This window comes from Amblyomma maculatum, chromosome 11, assembly GCF_055883805.1.
Source record: "Amblyomma maculatum isolate TAMU_Amacu chromosome 11, ASM5588380v1, whole genome shotgun sequence".
NCBI classification, from domain to species: Eukaryota; Metazoa; Arthropoda; class Arachnida; order Ixodida; family Ixodidae; genus Amblyomma; species Amblyomma maculatum.
Genome location: NC_139354.1, coordinates 91,357,402 through 91,383,425, shown reverse-complemented (window position 1 = coordinate 91,383,425; position 26,024 = coordinate 91,357,402). Strand labels below are relative to the sequence as shown.

The 26,024-nt window shown below is 48.5% G+C and overlaps 1 protein-coding gene across 1 annotated transcript in view; it reads right to left on the bottom strand.

Annotated features, from left to right (window-relative positions):
* The window catches only part of LOC146174386 (sodium- and chloride-dependent glycine transporter 2-like), a 50,764-nt gene that overhangs the window by 13,029 nt on the left and 11,711 nt on the right, over nt 1–26,024 (bottom strand). Inside the window, exons 4-5 of the mRNA XM_084584987.1 lie at nt 2,615–2,729; nt 1,054–1,292 (exon numbers count right to left, since the gene is read on the bottom strand). Of these exons, the coding sequence (XP_084441113.1) occupies nt 1,054–1,292; nt 2,615–2,729 (354 nt within the window). The remainder of the gene's footprint in view (nt 1–1,053; nt 1,293–2,614; nt 2,730–26,024) is intronic.

Genomic DNA, 26,024 nt, shown 5'->3' with positions numbered 1-26,024 from the left:
TTATTCCCACGCTGAAAGCAGCACTCCATTCAGAGATAATCTGGGCCGAAATCATACGACTTCCCAGGATGAGCGGATTAACTTGCTTCAGCCCGCACATGATATATTTATTGCGCCGGCTGTAGCTGTAGATTGAATTCGTTCCCAGATGACGCCGTCAGCTAGCTCGTCCAGCTCTGGGAGCATGTGTCCTTTAAATCTGCTGACTTTGTAAAAGTTTGTAATAAACATGTTGGCGGGCTTGTTGTTTCAACGTCTGTTAAATATTCGGAAAAGACCCTGGCGTCTGTCTCCTGTCCCCTCATTTATCTCTTTTGCGTGCGTTAATGTTTTTGCCAAGGTCTTTTCCCAATATTTAACAGAGTTTAATACTTTTGTTTCGCTCCTTAGCTGCAGAGCTCGATTCAGCTGGCTTGGGGCCAAGCCCGCAAGCACTGAAGCAATAGCATCGCGGAAGCCGCAGTGAATGTTCATAAACTCAAACGGTTTACGTCAGAGCAATTCAGGAGACCGCCTTGGCCGATCCTGGGTCATTCAGAACTAACTCGAGCCGCTGAGGGAAGGCGACCTACTATTTGAGAGTTACTATGCTATGCAGATAAGTTTTTAGCACTGCAGAATTATTTTATAACATTTTGCAGTGGAAATAGTAAGCGCTGCAGCGTATGTCCACTTACGTGCGCCGGTTCCATGCACGAACATAGTCATACGCAGGATTTCAGGACAATCACAATTTTCAACAGAAAGTAGTATGTGAATGTACTTTCTTTCGCATACCCTGAAGCTACACTGTAAATATTAATATATCCATACGATCTGACCTGAGAAATTTACAGATTTTTCTTGTTCATTGACACATGCATACATCATTGGATCTCAGTTGCAGTCTCAACTACTCGGTTTAAGAGAACGAAAAAATTTCAGACATCTTATTGCGCATCAAACGACAGGTCCACTGCCTTCAACATTTTCGTAAATCTCTTAAGATTAAAACTGTTGCCCAAGACAGCTGGACTTCGGGCATCCGACAATACGTTGACTGGTGCAACGTACCCTTTGAGGGGCGTCCGTAGCGGGTTGAAGCTGGCGAAGACGAATATGGTGCCCGTGGCAATGCCCAGAGAGTTGAGCACATCCGCGGCCGCGCTGTGCCACACGTTGAGGTTGTAGAAGGCGGCCTTGTGAACCGACAGCATGGTGAAGATACCCTCGCGCGCGCCCTGCTTTTGCAGCGTGAAGAACAGGAACATGCTGAGGATCACCAGAGGCGAGGGAACCACCAGCCGGAGAAGCTGCAATGCCCAGTAATTACTGACAGTCTTCGAACTACGGACAGGCTACTGAAATCTACAGAACTGTATCAGAAATACAACAGAACATTCTGTGCGGTCGTAACTGTCAGTATGTTCTGCAGTTGTGCAGTTTTTTCATGTCATACAAAATTCTGATGATAGTAGGGAAATTGCTGTGGACACAACATTTTCACTTAACCACACATCTATTTTTATGTGAGAACAGAAAATATCAGCATTTCCTACTGGGACGCCTGTATTCCAACCAGAATAACTACTAAGAGGAGGCGCCGGTTCACCTTCGCTTACATAGAAGGGGACGTGGGCGCCGCATCTAAAAAAATTTACGACCTCTCTTTGCGGCTTGGAGCACTCGAATGCCCTTACAGGAGTTCTGAACGGCTAAGAAATCAAAATATGGACAGGGTACATTTAGCTTTTGGATGGAAACAAAAGTCAAGAGCTAGACATGATGTACGCTATAAGATTTTGTGAAAAGATATGGTATTTGGACATGATGTTTATAACTCTGCTATAGCGAATAAATAACCATTTATTGCTCCATTTGAATGCAATCACGGTACAGGCCAAGCTATTTTCAAAATCCGGTGTTGTCGCCGTTGTGGTCGAAAAATAACCAGCATGGGTCTTTCAAATCTTATTTGACACAACATGGCGGGGCACTGATAGGTAGCCTGGTTGTATGACGTCATGAGACTGCATGACATGGCAGGAGCTGCCAAGTTGGGCCACTTATTTCAGATGCGAGGGTGAGATGGGAAAGACGACGCACGCTATTGATGAACCCTTGCTCTTAGCAGAGCGTTCAGGCCTGTCAATGAATGTTGGATGTGCGAAGTTATCACCCGGTGGGCTGGTGCATCAACCACTGACACTGACGACCTGGCAGATGCGAGCTTTTGCACAGTAATCGCTGAATTTGTCTGATGCGTGGATGACGTGTACTGTAACTACGGATGCTCCAACAAAGTTACCCGTGTAATACTAATAACATCTGAGACTTCTAAAGGCCTGCAGGCAGAATAGCTGATTCTGCTCGTGAGAAAAGGTCAGAGTGCTACCGCAGTGTCCTTAGTAACTTTTAAAAATACCGCAAAGCTTGTGCTTAGCATAACTCAATGACGTTAGCCTGCGTGCCAGAAAGGACACTGTCTTTTATACCTGCCCCGTTCTGCATGAAATGAGCCCAGGTGCTGCTGCTGCAATGTGTGACTCCCAAAACCTCTAGCTGCCGGTGAAGGCTAAATGTTTCGCTCAATTCGCTCGAGAAGGCGAAACATAGTGTTGCAAAAGATGTATACCCAGGTGAAGGTGCGAATGTTGAGAGCCGAAATAAAAATGAGCAGCCAGACGGCAGCCGAGCAGCTCAGCAGGTCCCGGCCGATGGGTTCGGGGCCCCTATTCAGTATGCGGTTCCTGGAAGAAGGAAAAGGAACAGTGAGATTTATGGAAATGTTAGCCGCGGGCAACTTTATTTATGGACCTGCGCTTCCATTAAAGCGGAAACGACACCTTCCCCGATGTCAACGATGCCTTAAAATCAATTGCAGTGTTTCGTGAAAAAATTCTATTCAACTAAGCTAAAGGCTTAGATAATGCTGTAGGGGAAAAGAAATCAGATTTAATTGGAGGCAAAAACAGATACACAGTCTGCCTTAGCGCACGAAATGGGACAAATGTTTACAATGAAGATCCTCGTATGAGTTGTACTGTTTCATTATGAAACTCTGTTCCGTGCACTTCATACTTTACAAAAATCCTGCAGGGCAATTAAAATAAAATTTAAGGTGGGAATGTTACCGATACAGAGGTCGCCTCAGCTCAGAAATTTCAAAAGAAATCTACAGATCTCCCGTTGCAGTATTCAACTGCTTGATAAATGAAAGATGTCCCTAGGCGAACACAATTGCGACTGCTTTCCTGGATGATGGTGCAGGACCAGTGATTCCAGCTGTCCTGACCTACGGTACAAGGACTGTAGTATGCGCTTTATGTGGGCCTCATAGCGAGCGCTATTCTGCAGAGCTTTTTGAAAAGTTCGTTGTGAAAACGTGGCTATAAAAATCTAACGCAGCGACTAACCTAACGATTAGCAGCGGCGCCCAGACGAATTAATCAGTTCTGCCTAATACACGACTAAAGGAGAGGAAACTTTTTGACACACGACTAAAGGAGAGAAACAAAAGTTTCACGACACCGACAAAGCCTTGGACCCCCATTTGTAGACCACGCCTTCAACTGCAAATATCATCGAAGTAATCTCGAGGAACATTAGGGTAATAAAGAGGCGCCTGGAGAAATTAAATTTGATTTAATGCGAAAGAATTAATTCGCTATATTCACAAATTTCTGTCCGCAGAACATGTCCGCAAAATTGTGTCCGCAGCAGTTGTGAGTAATTGCGAAGTGCATGGTAGAGGTCAATGAATGGTGTCAATCGATAGAGGATGGCGTAATGTTGCTGAAAAATAAATAAGGCCAATACGTTATTTAGGTAATTAATTAAAATAACTGGCTCTCAGGAAACGAAAGGCGCAGTATTGGGCTGCTCTGTGGACACCTGAACTGAACGTAAGCGAAGGAGCAAGGTAGGATTGAAAGTGAAAGAGAGAAGTGGATGCCGTAGTGGGTATGATGTGAAGAATGTGGAGTTAGAGCCGAAAAAAAAGGGCTTAGGAATGAATTGGCGCACAATTTGAAAGTATCAGACTAAAATAGGTAAACAAGAAGTAAATTATTGTGAGGTAGCTGACGTGACGTCACGCAACCGGAAGTAAATACGAAAAAAGGCATAAGAAGGGATTGGCGCGCAATTCGATAGTACCAAACACAAAAATGAGCAAACAAGAAGTGAATTAGACAACTAGAAGCAACCAGAAGCAACCAATAGCAGCATCCGTAATTTCGCATTACTACAATAGATATTTTGCTCTAATACGAATAAGTAAGGGTAACCGTTTTTCCTCTGTATAAGCCACCCAATGACAGGCAGTACGCGGCATAAAAACTGCAGAATCTAGAGTGCATTGATTTTACAGTGTAATAATTGCTTCACAGGAAAGGAAAGTGCCGTATCTGTAACACTTGCTCTGTGGACACGGGACCACGCTGTATGAGAAGGGAGGAAGATGGGGGTGTGGGGGTGAATAATAACATTAATAATAATATTTATATCACAATAATATTCAAATAATAATAAGAATATAATATAACTAGTTCACAGAAAGGGGAAGGCGCAGTATCTGTCACACTTGTTTCTGTGGACACCTGATGCGGCGCAAGGGATGTTTGATTGATTTATAGGAAGGGAAAGGCGTGGAGACTGTCTCACTTGTTTTCTGTGGGCCCTTCAACCGCGCCGTAAGGGAAAGGAGGAAAGTGGAAGAGAAAGTGGAAAGAGTAAGAGAAGCCGTAGTGGAGGGCTACGAAGAATTTTCAACCCAAGGGAAGAGAAATTTGGAGTGAAAGTAGAAAGAGAGAAAGAGGAGCTATAGTGGAGGGCTACGGGCTAATTTTGACCACCTGGGGATCTTAAACGTGCGCTGAGATACTGGTGAAAGGTGGCTGATCCTGGCCCTGATGGGGCTGGGACAGGTAAATCCCCGCCGCTTGCGGCGACGGTTAGCCTGCAACCGGATTTTAACTGTTGTAGGCCGTCATTGCACCCGCCAACGTTTCGGTGGTTGACGACAGCTGTTGTTGCGGAGCGCGTCGTTCTCTCCCTCTTCTTTCTTTTTCTTTCTATTTTTTCTTCTGTCCGGACGCAACAGCGGAGGTTGCTCATCAACAGAACCAGTAGCAGGTCCGTGCATTCTCTTTTCCTTCTTCCTACAGCCACAATAGCAACAACGCTGACATGGGGGCCCCGCCGGGGTGGCGCAGTGGTAAGACGCCCGACTACTGTGCCGGAGTACCCGAGTTCGAACCCGACCTCGGCGGCTGCGTTTCGATGGAGGCGAAACGAAGAGGCGTCGTGTGCTGTGCGATGTCAGTGCACGTTAAAGATCCCCAGGTGGTCAAAATTACTCCTTAGCCTTCCACTACGGCTCCTCTTTGTCTCTTTCCACTTTCACTCCCAGCTTCCTCCCTTCCCTTACGGCGCGGTTGCGGTGTCCACAGAACACGTGAGACAGTTACCGCGCCTTTCCCTTCCTATAAATAAATCATGTTAACGCTTACATGGGGAATCCCACTGGGGACGGAGGGTGGCTGATCCTGGGCCTGGTGGGGCTGGGACAGGTAGGTCACCGCAGCTTGCGGTGGGCGCTAGCCTGGCACCGAATTTTTATATGTTGTAGAGAGAGAGAGAGAGAGAGAACATTTATTCGTTCAACAGAGTGAATATCCCACTCTTCAAGGGTTAGACTCGGACGGTGGGACAGTCGCCTTAGTTGCAGGCCGGTAGTTCTTGGACTCCGGCGGCATCTTCCGCCAGTCGAAAAAAAGTTTTTCTTTGGGCTCTTGGGTCTGAGCTTCGCAGAAAGGTCCCCCAGGCGTCTTTAGTTGTATTTTTAGCCCTGCCTGGTGACTTTGCACATTGCCATATTATGTGATCTAGAGATCCCCTTTCCTTACATAGAGAACATAGGTTTGATCGTATTTCTGGCCATATATGGTTGACAAGAACTGGGTTCGGGTATGCATTTGTCTGTAGTAGTCTGGTGGTGGTAGGACCCTCCTGCTTAGTCTGTAGTGCATTGTTATTTCGCTATAGTTAATCAGGTCCCCTTCTTTGCCTTGCTCCGGTGGCACTCCTCCAGCCCGGTGTGAGAGATCTCGGGCTAGTTTGTTTGCCGCCTCGTTTATGGGCACGCCTGCGTGGGCTCGCGTCCAAACAAGCGTGACGTCTCCTTTCTATTCGCTTTTAATCGAGGATTCTACCCGCAATATTTGCTATTACTCCAGCGGTGTAGCTCCTGATTCCTCTTTTGTTGTCACTGACTATGTATTTTGCCTCGGTCTGAGCAAGAGGCAGTGCTATTGCAGCCTCTTCCGCTGTCTGTATCAATTTTGTTTTTATTATAGTGCCTAGAATATAGAAACTGCTGTAACCATTTCTCGCTTGCCATTGATTACGACTGCATTCATTTTTCCTTTGCCGCAGTATGCAGCATCTACATGTGCAGTTTTACCTGAATTTTCGTCTCGAGCCTCCGTGTCTGTGTTTCGGCCCTTTTCTCTCGTCTTTGCTTATTATATTCAGGGTGCATGTTCTTTGGTAATGGGGGGATATGGATCCGTTTCCGGACCTCCACTCTCATTTTCTCTGTCGTGTCCCAGTATTCCTTCGGTTGTATACCTATTTCCCTCAATATGTTCCTTCCACCCTTAGTTTTCTCTAGCCTTCTTTGTTGTGTAGCTAGTGTTGCTTCAATTATTTCATCTAAGGTGTTATTTATTCCCAGCATCATTAGCCGGTCCGTGGAGATACCTGCCGTGAGGTGTAGCGCCCTTTGAATGCATTTTCTGATCATGCTATCGATCCTGTCTTTTTCGGACTTTTTCAGGTCTAAGTATGGCGTGGCATACCCGACCCTGCTTGTTACGAAAGCTTGTATGAGCCTTAATAGGTTACTTTCCTTAAGGCCTCCTTTTTTATTAGCTATTCTCCTTATAAGGTTTGTCGTTTGTATGACCTGTCCTTCCAGTTTATCATTTCTCCGTTGTACCCGTTCGTTTGGAGGACCATTCCTAGCACCCTCATTAGCTCGACTTTCGGAACTGCTCGTCTCTCCACTTCTATATTTACATCCACTTGTTCTTTTTGCCTCAGGTGTTGCGGATTGTATAAACAACTCCGATTTTTCTGAGGAACATTTCATGCCCCTCTCTTTTGCATATTGTACAGTGTTGTTTGCTGCCTCTTGAAGTTTTGTTCGATTTCAGCATCGCTGCCTTTGCTGCGATGCCACCGTTTTGGTGCTGGACGACGGCTGTTGCGGTGCGCGCCTTTCTCTCCATCTTTCTCTTTATTTTCTTTTATCTCTTCTGTCCGCACGAGGCAGCGGAGGTGGCTCAAGTATAGAGCCACTAGCGGGCCTGTGCATTTTCTTTTCCGTCTTCCCATAACCACAACAGCAAGAGCGCTGCAAAGAAACCTGGGCCACATGGAGTCCTGCCTGCAGGCAGCGGCGATCGTAGTCGACGACTGCGCGACCTACTGCGGACTCCAGTGCGCTCCAGCGAAATCTGAATTTGTGCACTTACATCCTTCCCCTCGAGACACAACTCAGCTTCGCATCAGTCTCCCCTCAGGACCGATCCGGAAGGCCAAAGAGATCCGCGTCTTTGGCCTCTTCATACATCATCAACGCAGAGTTGACACCACTCTGGCCAAACTTCGCATGGTGGGAGACCAGGTGGGTCATACGGTCCGCCGGGTCTCCAACAAGCGGGGCGGATTACGAAGCAAGGATGCACTGCGGCTTGCCCATGCTTTTGTAACGAGCAGAATCCTCTACTCGACACCCTACTTTTACCTGCGTAAACACGATGAGGATCACTTGGAGGCCATCCACTGGAAAGTCATCAAGCGGGCTCTCGACCTTCCGGTCAGCACGTCCAACCAGAGACTTCTGGCTCTGGGCGTGGTGGACACCTTCCGGGAGCTACGAGAAGCCCACTTACTAAGCCAATACACGCGTCTTACACAGGCCATAACCGGTCGCCGACTCTTGGACCGACTACACATCAAACACGATTACCACATTGAGGAAAGGGTGAGAGTGCCAGGAGTCTGGAGACGCGCCCTCCGGGTCCGACCCCGCAACATGTCCAAAGAAGACCATAACGGTCGCCGCCAGACGCGCGCGGAAGCGTTGGAGCGGCACAATGGTCACCAGCAACACGTGTGTTATGTGGATGTTGCCGGCCCTTACCACGGGGGGTGGTATATGGCTGCAGACGTACAGAACACGAACACGGTTAACGGGCTAACTTTAAAAGCCTACAGCACAACTCACGCGGAGGAGATTGCTATCGCTCTGGCTCTCAGTATTCCCAATTCGAAACACATCACCACCGACTCGCGAGGGGCCTGTCGGAATTATAGGCAGGGATGGACTCCCCCGCTTGCCCGGCGTATACTGCAATCTAGCTACCGATACATATACCCAACTTCGCATAACCTCATGTGGGCACCTGGTCACCAGGGACTCAATGGAAAGGAACAGGCCGATCAGGCCGCCCGCGCACTGTCTCCCCGGGCTACCTTCCTGTCCTTGGAAGCCTACTCCCAATCAGACAATCTGGCCCTTACATTCAGACATCACCGATTACTTCAAGGAGGAGCACAGGCGCTACCCGGCCCCTTGTATGGGACTGGATCGCGCTGAGGAGCGCCTCCACATCAAAATGTTTACCAATACTGTACTGTGCCCGATGGTGCTTAAATATTTCAACCCGATCTTTGACGGTGCGTGTCAGTACTATGGAGAGGTACTTCCACATAGTCTGGGCGTGCCAGTCAAACCCATCAATTCCCCCCAAGCCCAATCCAACTCGAGAGGACTGGGAGGCGGCCCTGCTCGGCTGTTAAGACCTCAAGGTTCAAAAGACGTTGGTTCAACGGACGCGGGCGGCGTTGCTTGCCAATGGCTCCCCAGAATAGGGGCTCCACCCAGTATTGTGAGGGGAGGAGACTGAAAGCACAAACACCTCTCTGTAACCATTTATTTGTTATTTAGAGATTAATTTACAGGAGGAAGGGGGATAAAGCTGGAAGTGAAAGTGGAAAGAGAGAACGAGGAGCCGTAGTGGAGGGCTACGGAGTAATTTTGACCACCTGGGGATGTTTAACCTCTCATGGGGCTGGGACGATAGGTCACCGGCGCTTGCGGTGGGGGCTAGCCTGTCCGAATTTTTATCTGTTGTAGGCCGTCATTGCACCCGCCACCGCTTCGGTGGTGGACGACGGCTGTTGTTGCGGCGCGCGTCTTTCTCTCCCTCTTCCTTTTCTCTCCTCTATTTTTTTTCTGTCTGCACGAGGCAGCGGAGGTGGCTCAACTACATAGCCAGTAGCAGGCCCGTGCATTTTATTTTCCTTCTTCCTACAGCCACAAGAACAACAACGCTGACATCGCACACCACACGGACGCGTTATTTATAAAGGTTTTAACCACCACCATCACATCGCACAGCACACGGTGGAAAAGCGGAAAGACACAACGGGGCGCCGTAATGGAGGGCTCCGGAGTAATTTCGACCATCTGGGGATCTTTAACGTGCATTCAGATGTTGTTGTTGTGGCTGTAGGAAGAAGGAAAAGAAAATGCCCGGGCCTGCTACTGGCTCTGTAGCTGAACCACCTCCGCTGCCTCGTACAGACAGAAGAGAAAATAGAGAAGAAAGAAAAGGAAGAGGGAAAGAAAGACGCGTGCCGCAACAACCGTCGTCCGCCATCGAAGCGGTGGCGGGTGCAATGACGGCCTACAACAGATAAAAATTCGGTGGCAGGCTAGCCCCCGCCGCAAGCGGCGGTGACCTACCTGCCTCAGCCCCACCAGGGAGATCGCACAGGGCACGAAGTCTCTACGTTCCGCTTCCATCGAAACGCAGCCGTCGGTGGTGGTGGCGACAAAAACATTAACTATACAAGGGCCAGGAGGTATGTTTAGATCAGCCAATGAGAGACCGGTCCTTACAAGCACTAGGTGGGGGGCCTAGTTTGGGAGGCGGTTGCCGCCGCCCGGACGCTCGTAACTAAGGCTTGTTGGCCCTGTAAGTCGTGGCAGCCAAGCAGGATCGCATTCCAGTCATCCCAAATTGGGTTGGGTATGCGGGGAATAGCCTGGTTGGAGGGGCAGGCCCACACCATGTGATGGATGTCAGAAGAGACCGCTCCACATTGCAGCTGCCACTAAAGGTGGGGTCAGGATGTTTTAGGGCCGCCGGGCAGAGCAATGTATTGGTGAAAAGGCGGAGAAGGAACCGCTGATACGCCTTTTTAAAGCCTTTACATGGGCTGGGGTAAAAGCGATGACAGTTTTGATAGTACGTCGTGGTACCTTTGAAAGTGTAGACCAGATTAAAGAGAGTTCCTGATTGGGTGGGGAGGAGAAAACAGCCCGGTGAGAGTATATGGGCCCTGCACATCAGTGTTTGGCAGGAAACAAGGCAGCCGGCGGTCGTAATTGATGGAGGCGAAACGAAGATGATCAGCTAAAGGGAAAACGCCCTGAGACGCTTAAGCTTCGCCTTCGTTATCAGGATACGGGAGCCGGGTGCTCTCTTGGCGTAGTTAAATGAATCCTGTAAGTGTTGTCGTTAAGCCCATAGTCTCTGTGAAAACGCATGTTCTTAAATTATTTTACAAGTCCCTCATTCACAAACGTCAGTCCAGCTGTGTCATGCGCTTTAATACAGTTCAGTAAAACGGTCTGTTGGACGAGTTGGTTCATAGTTGAAAAGGAATATGTTTAGCCCGAAACAAATAGGAAGGCACGAGGGTAGAAGATGGAGACAAAAGAGCGCCCTACTGAAATCATCTCAACTCCAAACTTTAATACACCTACCTTATGACGAAAAGTGTTCCAAAAAATCCTTGGATATCGTTTTGAAACTATTAAAAACTAAGAAAATTAATGCATGCATATCACCGCTATTAGATGAACCCTTTGCTCCCTTCAGTCGCCATGCAATCGAAGACGTAGTACTAGCTATATACATCTAATACATATTTTCCAATTATGTTAATAAGCTTTCTGCGCTTTCCAAATGTTCGAAACGTGTCTTACGCGAAGCGTGAATAGCTCAGATAAAATTTCATTGGCAGGATAGCCCCCGCTGCAAGCGGCGTTGACCTACCTGCCCCAGCCCCATCAAGGGAGAACTGGGTCTACTACGGCGTCTCTCATAGCCTGAGTCGCTTTGGGACGTTAAACCCCAAAATCTAATCAAATCAAATCTAAATAATTGTGCAATAAGAATTCACTCATAACCATGACTCATGACTCGTATTAAGATGTTGTGGCTGTAGGAAGAAGGAAAAGACAATGCACGGACCTCTACTGGCTCGGTAGCTGAGCCACCTCCGCTACCTCGTGCAGACAGAAGACAAAATAGAGAAGAAAGAAAAGGAAGAGCGAAAGAAAGACGCGTGCCACAACAACAGCCGTCGTCCACCACCGAAGCGGTGGCAGGTGCAATGACGGCCTACAACAGATAAAAATTCGGTGGCAGGCTAGCCCCGCCGAAAGCGGCGCTGACCTACCTGCCCCACCATTAATGGCTCATACTGTCGTCGACAAAAGCTCCCTGCGCGAACGGCGCACCTCATTGGTCGGCAGAGTAGTGACGCCGCCTAATCGGAAGCGACCAACCAGAAGTCTCATCTTGTCTAGTGTTTCTGCCATCTGCAATTCCACCCTTGAATGCGCTCCAAGGAACGCCATGAGACAGGAGCGATGATTGATTGATTTATAGGAAAGGAAAGGCGCGGTAACTGTCTCACTTGTTTGCTGGGGATACCTCGACCACGCCGTAAGGGAAGAGAGGAAAGTGGCAGTAAAAGTGGAAAGAGAGAAAGAGGAGCCGTAGTGGACGGTAACGGAGTAATTTCGGCCACCTAGGGATCTTTAACGTGCGCTGACATCGCACAGCACACGGACACCTCTTCGTTTCGCCTCCATCGAAACGATGGTGCACCGTCCAAACTCACAATTGCCCGAGAAAGTGCGATAGATACTGTGCCTTTCCTTTCCAGTAAACCAATTATAATTATAAGTATAGTGCTGCATCGACCACCGATAAAAGGCAAACAAAACGAAGAGGCGTCCGTGTGCTCTGCGATGTCAGCGCAAGTGAAAGATCCCCAGGTGGTCGAAATTACTCCGTAGCCCTCCACTGTGACTCCCCTTTCTCTCTTTTAACTTTCACTTACACCTACCTCCCTTCCCTACGGCCTGGTTTAGGTGTCCACAGAGGAAGTGTGACAAATACTGTGTATTTCCCTTCCTGTGAACCAATGAATATTATTATATTTTTTTTGTTAATATAGGGGCAAATGATAGGAGAGGAAAGACAGGCTTTCGTCATTCTCCTCTTGAGAGACATCTAAGGGACCCTCTAATTGTTTTGTTAGCGATGATTAGCTGACTGACGCTTATAAACAAAGGCCCACTATGACTGCTGCAATCGTACTCAATAACAGCTATTCCATGATGCGAATGATGCAGCCTAAGGTTTAAATTATGCTTACAATTAACTAATTAACAGCTATTAAGTAAGACCAGCAACTTGCGTACTGGTATCATACTCGACATAAGCCATCCCATGGTACGATTTACTATTGAAGCCTGAAGTTCAATTGTTGCTCATAATTAACTAATTAACGGCTATTAATTAGCAATGTTAAATAGGGTTTTGTAATCATACTTGATATAAGCTATCCCGTGATATGTGACTTGATTATATAGCTTGAAGTTCAATTTTTATTCACAGGTAAATCATTGCGAATAATTAAGACTTGAAAATAGTCAAGCGTAATTGTACTCGACGTAATGATCGATTCTGCAATCTCAATCGCATTCAACAGGAGGACGCTCTTGAAAAGCTGCTTTGTCGATATTCCTCAAACAGGCAGGGCATATGCTGGGGACCAAGATGGCGGCCTGTCAAGTTTGGTAGCCGCCACAGCCGCCATTAGGCAGCCTTGGACCCAACTGTCACCACTCTAAAAGACGGATGTGAAGGCTCTCTACTTTAATGGCACACTAATTGAGTGACGTAAATAACTTTTGGCACTTTCAAATTGCGCACAATCGTAGTATCTCCTTACTCGCGAAATCCCGCTATCATCCTCACGGAAGACAAGCAGAATTATAAACAGCGTTCACGACCCGGAGCGTGGCACAGCGGAAAAGCTGTAGTGCTCTTCTAGAACACTATACTAAAGCGCTGTGATGGGGAACCAAGGAATGGTGGTTTGGTTCCCAATTGGACGCTTTTTTTAAACGAGGCGGAGTCGCACATCTTATAAGCATATCTAGGCAATGCCATAAGAGCTTGATGACGTCACAGCCAAGGCCAGCTTGCAGCTGGCCTTAGCTGTGACGTCACGGCATCTGTCATACCGCACACGCGAAGCTCGGCTCCGATTGCCCCGGCGGGTTGGCGCAGTGGTTACGGCGCTCTAATACTGTTCCCAAGGACGCGGGATCGAATCGCGGCAACAACCTATTGACTAACGCCCTTCCACGGAGGCCGTGACGTCACGCCAGTTGCCCCCGGCACCCCGGACGCTGCTTTCGGCCTCCTGGCGTTCGCGTTGAATCTGTCGCGGCTGCTTGTTATAATGACACCCAGGTGCGCGTCTGTTGCAGGTTTTTTGCGTTCGGTAATTATTAAGGGAGCTTGGCTAACACTCGAGTATAACTTTTTTCGCACCGCCGAGGCATGCACCGCCAATATCTAAGGCAGCTGTTAAAAGATTTGTAAACAGCATTCTGAAATGGAGTCGCAAATGCTTTTATACAAATGGTTTTATTGAAAAGTATCTCAAAATAACGGCTTGAGGGACTAGTTGGTGCTGCATACTATTCAGAAATGTGGCGCCACAAACACAAACACAAGATAAGAGACAACACACGCGCACACTACCAACTGTAATAACGATCTGAAAACACTTCCTCTTCACCACTCCTCTTCTTCTACACTCAAGCACATCTTCTCATCCTCTTTGCCAAGGGGATATTGGCACTTTCTTCCTCATCAAAATAACAGCTTGAGGGGCTAGTTGGTGCTGCATACTGATACGTGGCAAGTCTAGTCCACGAAGGTTAGTCCAGGCTGGCACCGCACACAGAACACAGAAACACAGCAGCGTCGACCTTATTCTAGAATCAATCGTTGCTGCCACTTTGTCTTCTTCTGTGTCACTGTTGCTGATCGTTTTCATCTTCAACTTCCAGCGATGCAGGGCATTTATATCACAATACTATGCATATGCATATTGCTGCATATTATTGACAGGAAGGTTTGGAAGCGGCCAATTTCATTTCTCGCTTAACGTCATCAGTTTTCTGTCTGCAGCTTTTTTTTGCGGTACACTTTGAATATGATCGTTTTTCATTTTACAAAACTTGTTCAAATTAACGTTTGTTGCGTTACGCACTACATGCCGCACTAGAATTTCTGGTGTGTGACCATTTTTACAGGTTTCCAATTAAGGCGGCATCTCGCAGAAAAGAAATGCCTACGGGGCTATCCTACCGCCGGATTTGTATCTTGTAGGCCGTCATTTCACCCGCCACCGCTTCGGTGGTGGCCAACGGCATGGCCCTACGAAGCTGGGACTGGTTCAAGTAAGCTGTGCAGTTCGGGTAAATAAGTGGTACGGCATTGGACACAAGGTGAAACCTGTCACTGTCAACTAACTGTCCAAGTATTTCCTGTTGCTGCATCAAAGCGTGATAGCTTCTTCATTAGGTCTTTCTGTTGGAAGTGAAGTTCCGGGCCTCGGCGGCAGCTTTTCGTTGGGGGCGAAAAGCAAGGCGCCCGTGTGCTGTGCGGTGCCATTGCCGTTAAAGAACCCCAGGTGTCGAAATTTCCGGAGTCCTCCACTACCATGTCTCTCATAGCCCGAGTTGCTTTGGGACGTTAAACCCCGCAAACCAAACCAAACCTTCACAAACTTGCGCAATGTATGAAAAATATGTTGTCACTCATTGCCGGTATATCACATATTTTGCGTGTTATTAAGCAGTCCAGCACAGTACTGCATACTTTTGTTCCTTATCCCTGGCCTGGTCAAATTCATTAGGACTGCCAGTCTTTTCACGTCAAGCATTATTTAAGCACAACCTGACCTTCTGGTCGAGCACGTGGGACATGAGGTGTACGGCATAAACTTCAGTTTCTCACCATTGAATGTACGCTGGGTGTGAAATACTTCCGCGGGATGATTCTACTCCACGATTCATTTCTTGGAAGAAGGCAGCACAGCAGGTAACAGCGCAGAACATAAGAAGCACACACAAACACAAGGACAACGTTTCATTCCTACTGGTATCCTATGGAAACGCGACAACATGCACCTTGGACCAGTGTCATAGTTCCCCCGACACCCAGGAACACAACACCGCCCCATGTTACGCCACGTCTAGTGTAGTCTTCTGCGCAACGCCATATCCTCGTTTCAAGCACCGGTGATGCTGGTCACACTTCAATATTTTGCACGTACTGATACATGCAAAAATGTATGCACACGATTGAAAGCACACTTGAGCGTGGGAAAGCAACTCAAAAATAACGTCAGCGCAGAGCTGTGCAGCACCAAACCATACGAAGAGAGTAGGCAGCGATGACTAAAAAGATGAATTTCAGTTGCTCAAATATTTTCGCTCGAACCTGTTTCCGGGAGCGTTCGGAGAAAGCCTTTATTGCCTCATACTTTTGTCGAACAAAGCTGTCCGGGCGAGCGGTGCACCTTATTGGTCGACAGAGAAGTGCCATCGCCAGCCACCAAAATCGAAGCGACCAACCAGAAGTCTAATTTTGTCTAGCGTTCCTGCCCTCTGCAATACCCCACTTGAACGCGCGCCAAAGAACGCCAGGAGCGATGGCGTACCGTCCAAACGCCAACGGTGTTGAAAGAAAAGGACAACTAGCGTGACATAGACGGCTGGGAGAGGAGGATGTGAGCAGGCCTTGTAAAAGTCGAGGTGTTGATCGCGGCCTCGGCGGCCGCTTTTCGATGGAGGCGAACAGCATGGCGCCCGTGTGCTGCGCGATGTCAGGGCACGTTAAAGAACCCCAGGTGGTCAAAATTTCCGGAGTACTCCACTACCGCGTCTCTCATAGCCTGAGTCGCTTTGGGACGTTAAATTCCACAAACCAAACCAATCCTCGTAGTGAAAATTTCGATTCAAAACTCGCACGTGGTTTATGAAAATTACGACGCGTCCCAACTTTGCGCAGTGTTCAGTGTGGTGTCGTTAAGCGCCCATCTTCAAGTAAAGGGGAAGGCTAGTTTGCGGTAGGAATTCTAACCGACATATGTATCTGACAACTGAAGGTGTCCATTCGGAGTTTACACATACTGTGCCTTCATTTTTTCGGAAATCAAGCTGATTGATTGATTGAATGTCCTTGATTGAATGGAAAGGCTCATGGCCATGGATGGGGGTAAAGGGGAGTAGACAGAATCTTTATTGTTTAGGTCGTCACTCAAATCATAATGTTCTAACCACGCCACTAAGTGAGCCATACTTGGCAAATATCTGTCTGTTAGCATGTTTCTAGAAGGGAACAGTAGTTCAGGCGGTAGGGTTTGATCTCGGAGCGTCCTGTAGAAAACGCAGGGCAATCCCAGAGTAGATGAGATATGCCGCCGCGCGTTAGAGTCGTACAGTGGGGGCACGTAATCATTTCCTCTCTATACTGACGCCAGCGGGCCATAATACGTGGCGTGTAAGCCGCATGGGCGATGAGCTTATGCAAAAAGACTTCTTGACTTCGGGTAAGGAGGGTTTTTCGCGTAAAAGATGGGCCTGGTGTGGCCACCTGCATACAATGCTGACTGAGGCTACAAAGACTGGTCCGAGTATAGTGCATAAGGGCAAGAGAAGGGGTGAGTTGTCCTCCCCCCCCCCCCCCAAAGTCGAATAAGGATGAAACACGGGGGGTGGGGAAGTAAATGTGGACATCCCACCTGCCAAGGCAGCCGCGGCATGCGTCGCCGCATTGCCCCCTAATTCGTCTGAGTGATCGGGGGTTCACTGCGTAACGACAGTTCTGGTCGCGAGTTGATGGCGTTTAAGGAGGCGCTGTAAGGCCGTAGCAGTTGCATCTTGTGAACCCGGAGTAGCAATTTCCTTTTAAGCTTCATATGAATCAGTAAGAATACGTATTGAACCAGTTCCGGTGCACGGCACTCCTGACAAGGCTCCCCAAATCGCCAGGACTTCAGCATGAAGAGCGGTACCTTGAAGTAGGTGGCAGGCATAAGCGCCTGAAAGGGAAGGGTTGTCATCGCATACCCATCCCATAGATGCAAATTCGCTTGTAATCGATACATTGGTGTATACGTCAGTCGTATCAGGGATTCGCTCCTATCGGTGATGGTCAGTGAGGCGCTCCCGGGGAATGACAAAATCGCAGTTCATAGGTCGGCGATGGAAGCGTGTGACTACTGGCCTCTCCCAAGGGGGAAGAGATGCGTATAGTGCTGGTGTTTTGTTGTTACGCTGTTCATCCCAGGCCAGCAGGCGACGCCCTTGGACAGTGTTCTCTAGACGTATTCTTTGACGCGTCTGTGACTCGGAAACGATGGTAGTGAGTGGTGGAAGAGCGGCCAAACGATCCAGGTCGGCGATAGGAGTGTGCAGAAAAGTATAAAAATATTCGCGAAGTTGAAAAGGCAGTATTAGGCGCCTCGAGTCTACTCTTAGGGTGTGCGCAGAACTCCCCTGATGGGGCTGGGGCAGGTGGGTCACCGCCGCTTGCGGTGGGGGCTAGCCTGCCACCAAATGTTTACCTGTTGCAGGCCGTCATTGCTCCCGCCACCGTTGGTGGACGACAGCTGTTGTTGCGGCGCGCGTCTTTCTTTCCCTCTCCCTTTTCTTCTCTATTTTCTCTTCTGTCTGCACGAGTATTTTCTCTTCTGTTTGCACGAGGCAGCGGAGGTTGCCCCGCCGGGGTGGTGCAGTGGTATGACGCCTGACTACTGTGACGGAGTACCCGGATTCGAACCCTACCTCGGCGGCTGCGTTTCGGGGGAGGCGAAATGAAGAGGCGTCGTGTGCTGTGCGATGTCAGCGCCCGTTAAAGAATCCCAGGTGGTCGAAATTACTCCGTAGCCCTCCACTACGGCTCCACTTCTCTCTTTCCACTTTCACTTCCACCTTCTTCCCTTCCCCAACGACGCGGTTGAGGCGTCCACAGAAAACAAGCGAGTTACCGGGCCTTTCCCTTCCTATAAACGAATCAGGCAGCGGAGGTAGCTAAGCTACAGAGCCAGTAGCAGGCCCGTGCATTTTCTTTTCCTTCTTCCTATAGCCACAACTACTACTCTTAGGGCCAACTTAGAGCGTTCACCTCATTTTTGTTATTTTTTCAACCACACTACACCCTAATGCTTTGGCATTAGCAAAAGGGTATTAGAAACAAATATTGACGAGTATAAAGAAACCATAAATAAAAATGCACAGGCTGTTTAACTGAATTAGTCACCCAATATAGCACAGTGCAGGGCAGTGTGACATAACTGTGTTCGCTGTGCTTGAATTAATAAACGTTATCTGCCAGTGTTAATCTAGGCCACACACTGCATGTGCTTCACAGATACGATACTCTTTTTATTAGCGATACCGTTGACCAATCGTCCCAGCCCCGTCGGACCTCACCAATCTGGTTGACCTGGCCCTACGGGGCTGGGACTGGTGGGTTACTGCCGCTTGAGGTGGGGGCTAGCCTGCCACATATTTATTATCTGTTCCTTGCGGTAATTGCACCCGCCACCGCTTCGGTGGTGGACGACGGCTGTTGTTGAGGCACGCGTCTTTCTCCCCTTCCTTTTCTTTCTTAATAGTGTTGGATGCGAATCACACTTTGTACAAACACTTGAGCGTTACTGCTGCACAGGGTATATCGTGCGCCCCTTGTCGAATAAAACCAGCGTTCCTTGAACGCATGAAATTAAACTGGCGTTTTACAATTCGTTGATGTAGCTTTGTTCGAAAAAAAAGCATTATGATTTCTTTAGGAGTCTGATTCAAGAGCAATGTCCATTGTTAAATTTCAATCCTTTATTGTTTTAGGGAGACCACTATTCGTATAATAATAATAATAATAATGATGGTAATACTGATTGGTTTACAGAAATGTTAATTGGTTCACAGGAATGGAAAGGCGCAGTATCTGTCACACTTGCTCTGTGGACACCTGAACCGTGGAAAAAAAATGATTTATTTATAGGAAAGGAAAGGCGCGGTAACTGTGTCACTTGTTTTCTGTGGACACCGCAACCGCACCGTAAGGTAAGAGAGGTAGGTAGGAGTGAAAGTATAGTGAAAGTGGAAAGAGAGAAAGAGAAGCCGTAGTGGAGGGCTACGGAGTAATTTCGACTACCTGGGAATCTTTAACGTGCGCAGCATCGCACAGCACACGGACGCCTCTTTGTTTCGCCTCCATCCAAACGCAGCCGCCGAGGTCGGGATCGAACTGAACCGCGGGAAGAGATGAAGGTGAGGGTGAAAGTGAAAAGAGAGAAATCGGAGCCGTAGTGGAGGGCTACGGAGAAATTTCGACCGCCTGGGAATCTTTAACGCGCGCTGACATCGCACAGCACACGGACGCCACTTCGTGTCGCCTCCATCGAAACGCAGCCGCCGTGGTCGGGTCCGAACTCGGGAACTCCGGACAGTAGTCGGGCGCCTTACCACTGCACCACCCCGGCGGGGACTTACAGAAATAGAAAGGTACAGTATCTGTCACAATTAGTTTTCTGGACCACTTACTGCACCGTAAGGGAAGGAATAAAGGTGGGAAAGTGAAAAGAGAGAAAGAGGGCTACACTGATATCGCACTGAGCACGGACGCCGCTTTGTTTCGCCTCCATCGAAAAACAGCATATGAGTGCTTTTGGGAAAAATGAGGGTTTGGGTATTTTATGCTCTGCATTGTTCTTCTAGCAATATGACTTTCTTAAGGCCATTCGGAAGTTTCAGTTGAATATTTCATCACAGAAATATATCTTGGAATCTTATTTTCTTACATAAGCAACAATGGCGAATCTAGTCTTCTGCATATTGCATGCATAAACCTTGCTGTCTTTCTCTGAATAAGTTGTCTTCATGCCTTCTTGTTGTAGGTACCCCACAATAATAATAAGGTTTGGTTTGGTTTTTGAGGTTTAACGTCCCAAAGGGACTCAGGCTATGAGACGCCGTAGTGGAGGACTCCGGAAAGTTTGACCACCTGGGGTTCTTTAACGCGCACTGACATTGCACAGCACACGGGCGCCTTGCATTTCGCCTCCATTGAAAAGCGGCCGCAGAGGCCGGGATTCGATCAAGCGTCCTTGGGAACAGTAGTCGAGCGCCGTAACCACTGCGCCACCCCGGCGGGCACAATAATAATAATTGTTTCATAGGAAGGGAAAGACCCAGTATCTGTCGCACTTCTTTCAGTGGACACCCGCACCGCACCGCAGGGAAAGAGAGGAAGGTCGAAGTTAAAGTGGAATGAGAGAAAGAGGAGCCGTAGTGGAGGGCTAAGGAGTAATTTCGACCACCTGGAGATCTTTAGGGAGCTGACATTGCACGGCACACGGACGCCGCTTCGTTTCGCCTCCATCAAAACGCAGCCGCCGAGGTCGGGTTCGAACCCGGGTACTCCTGCACAGTAGTCGAGCGTCTTACCACTGCACCACCCTGGCGGGGCATACCCAACATTACGGACGCATATAACAACTTTAATCTTATAGATGCATTTTGCGCAGGAAGAAGGCAAGGGTGGCTACGCCTGACCCTGATGCGGCTGAGACAGGTAAGTCACCGCCATCGAATACTTATCTGTTGTAGGCCGTAACTGCACCCGCCACCACTTAGGTAGTGGATGACGGCTGTTGCGGCGAGCGCCTTTCTCTCCATTATCTTTTATTGCGAAAGCAGTACTACGACAGGTTTCGGGTCTCTCTTCTTCCATTTCTTCTCTGTTTTCTCTTCTGTCTGCACGAGGCAGCAGAGGTGGCTCAGCTACAGAGCCAGTAGCAGGCCCGTGCATTTTAGAGCGCAGCTCTTTGGCGGCCGTTCCTGGGTTTCACAGCGGCGTCGGCGTCGGCCTCTTAACCAGTTCCGCCCCCCTTTCAGCCCCCCCGTTCGAGCCGGCGCTTTGGCCACCGGAGCCTCGCAGGAGAAGGGGGGGGGGGGTACACTCAGCGGCGAATGATGGGGGCAGGAGCGCGCGCAGCTACCGGAGCACACGAGGAAAAAAAAGGGGGTCGCCGGAGGCAGCGCTAGCAGCGACTGACTGACGTCGCTAGCTAGTCAACACAACTTGCTGCGTAGAACACCGTCGCCGCCATGCAGAAAGAGGAGACCCCCCCTCTTCCTGAGTGGAGGCGAGGGTGCTCTCCGGTTGTGGAAACGCCGACCCGCTACGCAAGTATGCGGGCGCACCGAGACGACCGGTCCGGAGGGGGATACAATAGCGCTCGCATCCTTCATCCGCAGAACGCAACCGTACAGCGGCGGATTACGGTGAGTGCATCCCGTTCTCACTCGCTTCCAGGCTCGCTTCACTCCCTAGCGGCGTCAGCGAGTCACTGCTATCTGGTCGTTGCGCAACGTTCCTATGGACCCACGCGCTGCCTCCCGCAACCTCCCGATAACTCAATTGCTCTCTTCATTCTCGGACCACAAAGCTTCTTTCATGACAGCCAAGAACTGTTAGTGGATTGTTTCTTGAAGGAATACGTGTGAAAAATAAAAAAAGGAAGTATGCAATTGTGCTTATGTGCCTTGCTCGAAATCCTTGCCTCTTTTTTTTCTCTATTGCTTCACGGGAAAGGAAAGGCGCAGTATTTGTCACATTTGCTCTGTGGACACCTGAACCGCGCCGTAAGGGAAGGGAGGAAGGTGGGAGTGAAAGTGGAAAGACAGAAAGGGGAGTCGTAGTGGAGGGCTACGGAGTAATTTCGACCCCCCGGGGATCTTTAATGTTCCCTGACATCGCACAGCACACGGACGCCTCTTCATTTTGCCTCAATTTATCGAAAAGATGAAACAGCTGATGAGCTGCGCTCAAATTTCGCATTAGGAAGTAACATAATCGTGGGCATTTTTTTTTCTTTCCTTCTTACTATAGCCACAACAACGCCAGGTTTCGAGCCCACAGCGTAGCGTGGAACCGTAGTTACGCTTTTCACCATATGACCACTGACGCCATACCAGCGCGAGAGCTGGGCTACTAAGTCGGCTCTTTAGCATAGAATGGCTCGTAGTCACGCCGGGCGTTTCGCGCTTCTCTCACTAGTTGCGCTGTAGTCTAACAATTGGTGCGACGTCATAAGCGAGGCGGAGATGGGCTACGAAGTCGGCTCTTCAAAGTGCGGGGAGGACAGTGACGGGTGGCAGTTCCTGGCCCTGCGGGGCTGGGACGGTAGGTCAACGCTGCTTGCGGCGGGGGCTAGTCAGCCATCGAATTTTGTTGCGGGCCTTCATTGCACCCGCCACTGCTTCAGTGGTGGAAGACTGCTGTTTTTGCGGTGCGCGTCTTTCTCTCTCTCTCTTCATTTTTCCTTTCTTCTCTATTTTCTCTTCTGTCCGCACGAGTGAAGGGCTACGGAGTGGTAGAAATTACTCCGTTGCCTCTTCACTACGGCTCCTCTTCCTCTCTTTCCACTTTCACTCCCACATTCCTCCTTTTCCTTACGGCGCAAGTGTCCACAGAAAACAAGTGAGAGAGTTACCGCGCTTTTCCCTTCATATAAATAAAGTTTTTATAAATCAGCGAAGAAGAGGGAGAGAAAGGATTGCTTTATAGGAAGGGAAAGGCGCGGTAACTGTCTCATTTGTTTTCTGTGGACACCTTAACCGCACCGTTAGGGAAGGGAGGAAGGTGGAAGTGAAAGTGGAAAGAGAGAAAGAGGAGCCCTAGTGGAGGGCTACAGAGTAATTTCGACCACCTGGGGAACTTTAACGTGCGCTGACATCGCACAACACACGGTCGCCTCTTCGTTTCGCCTCCATCGAAACGCAGCCGCCGAGGTCGGGTTCAAACTCGGGTACTCGGGCACAATAGTCGGGCGCGCACCGCAACAACAGCTGCTTGCGGCGGGGGCTATCCAGCCACCGAAATTTTTCTGTGTGGGCCATCATTTCACCCGCCTCTGCTTCGGCGGTGGAAGAAGGCTGTTGTTGCTGTGTGCGTCTTTCTCTCCCTGTTCTTTTTTCCTTTGTCTATTTTCTCTTTGATATTCGCTAGCACTCTAATCGTTCTATTTGGACCTGTGTTATCGCACATATTTATTAGCCCATAGTCGTTATCTAATGCACCGCTTTAAAGAAAACGCACGTGCGATTGTGACCTAAATGTACAATGTGTTCCTTATCTTTTCTTCTCTGTTTTCTCTTCTGTCCGCCCCAGACAGCGGAGGTGCCCCGCCGGTGTGGTGCAGTGGTAAAACGCCCGACTACTGTGCCGAAGTACCCGGGTTCGAACCCGACCTCGGCGGCTGCGTTTCGATGGAGGCGAAACGGAGGCGTACGTGTGCTGAGCGATGTCAGCGCACGTTAAAGATCCCCAGGTGGTCGAAATTGCTCCGTAGCCCTCCACTACGGCTCCCCTTACTCTCTATAACCTTTCACTCCCACCTTCCTCCGTTCCCTTACGGCAGGGTTGAGGTGTCCACAGAAGACAAGCGAGATAAATACCGCCCTTTTCCTTCCTATAAATCAATCAGGCAGCGCAGGTGGCTCAGCTAGGAGGCCCATGATTTCCTTTTCCTTCTTCCCACAGCCACAACAACAACAACTTCTAAGTGCTCTGTGGTCTAACAGGTGGTGTCGTCTTCCATTGGAGACCGCCTATCTTCTCTCATCGGTAAGTGATGAGGGGAGGCTGTACTGTGTAAAGCATGCTATTTCAGCGCCTGTAAGACAGTTCGTCTTGCTGTCTGAGAAGCAGAGGGAGAAGGCGGCTCGTCAGTGTGAATTCAGGAAGCGACAGTCAGGTACGGAGACAGAGGAACAACGTGAAGAGCGTCGAGCCACACATCGTGCTCAAAATGCGGTTTAGCGAATGCGTGCTTCTCAAGCCACTCAAGCAGAACAACACTTACCGGGGTGGGACGTAATGTCTGCTCTAAATGGTGAAACTCTGTATCTACGTGAGGTCCTCTCTAAAACGTGCGGAGCGCAAGAATGCAACTAGATGGTTGCAGCATGCTCAGAAAGGTGAAGAGGAACGACAAAAGCGACTTGAAAAGGCGCGTGCGTTTAGGGTGAAATGTAACAAGGCCAGGAAGACACGGCGTGCGGAAGAATGGCCTCAAGAGAAAGCTGAACGTCGTAAGAAAAGGCTGGAAGGGATATAGCTTTCGCAATCTCCTAGGCTTAACTACAGCTAAGCTATGGTGAATATTTTTCTTTCTTCTTTATTTTCTCTTCTGTCCGCTCGAGGCAGCGGATGTGGCTCAGCTACAGAGCCTTTAGCAGGCCCGTACATTTTCTTTCCTTCTTTTTACAGCCATAATCACAACAACGACAACAATATTATGCACTGTATTGCATTATTGTATTATCAATATTCACACGAGATTTTCATTTCTTTTTAAGAGTCACAACTTTTGAAAAGCAGAAGCACGTAGGAACGAAAGGTGCTTGGACCACGGTAGTTTGTAAGGGCTACTCCAGAGTATTTATAGTTATCAACTTCACAAATCGCACTGTTGCCTATGTTATGTCAATAAACTGAGAGGCTTCTTGCGAAACGTAGTAAACAAGCTTTTCTTTTCTTTCTTCAGTTTCGGCGGCTGCGTTTTGATGGAGGCTAAATGAAGAGTCTCCCGTGTGCTGTGTGGTGTCAGTGTACGTTAAAAATCCCCAGATGGTCGAAATTAATCCGAAGCCCTCTACTACGGATCCTAAATCTCTTTTCCCTCTTTCACAATCATATTCCTCCATGGTGGTGGTAAAAACATTTATTGTGGGAACCAGGGCACAATACAAGGATTTTCCTTGGCCGCTGTTCAAAAGTGCATAGAACAAATGTAGCAGGTACCGCGCTTTTTTCTTTCCTGCCACCCAATTATTAACGCGAAAGCGTTATTCGCTATGTTCATAGATTTCTGTCTGCGGACCGTGTCTACAGATCGTTTCCGCAAACCAAGTCCGCAGACCGCGTCCGCAGAATCGTGTCCGCAGCAGTTGCGGGTAATTAAGAAGTGTTAGAGGTTAATGAGTGGTGTCAATCGATAGAGTCTGACGTAATGTTGTTGCAGAAAAAATTATTAGGCCAAAAAGGTAATTAGGGGAATAATTAGAATACGTGATTCAGAGGAAAGGAGCACTATCTGCCACACTTGTTCTCTAAACACCTGAACCGTGCCATAAGGAAACGGAGGAATGGGGGAGTGAAAGCGGAAAGAGAGAAACGGGTGCCGTAGTGGATATGACGTCAAGGATTTGACGTCACTCAACCGGAAGTAGAGCCAAAAAAGGGCATAGGAAGGAATTGGCGCGCAATTTGAAAGTACCAAAGACTAAAATGGGCAAACAAGAAGTGAAATAAGCTACTAGAAGCAACCAGAAGCACCCAACAGCAGCATCCATATTTTCGCATTACTCCAGCGTAGATTCTGCACTGACCTTTAATTTATTATTAATATTTTTATTTTTATTATTATTATTTAGTGCCATTCTGTTCCTTTCTTAAGGTAAAGTCAGATATGAGTAATGAAACTGTCCCAGCTAGATTTTATATTAAGAAAAATCTAATGTGCGCTCTTCATGGGTAGGCACCTCAACGTACACCTATGTCTGCAAATTCGTAAACGCAAATAGTGGAAAATTATAAATGAGCTGTACCAAGAAGACACGTCGTTATTCTGGTGAAAATAAGTACGAAATAAACAAAAAACAAAACAATTGTCGCCGCTCGCGTTCATTTTCTTAGCACAAGAGACATTTGGCACAAATCCTTGAGGTGAGGCTACACCTATATTCAATTCTAAACTGGTAACATGGAGTCTCTTTCAATGGAAATATCATA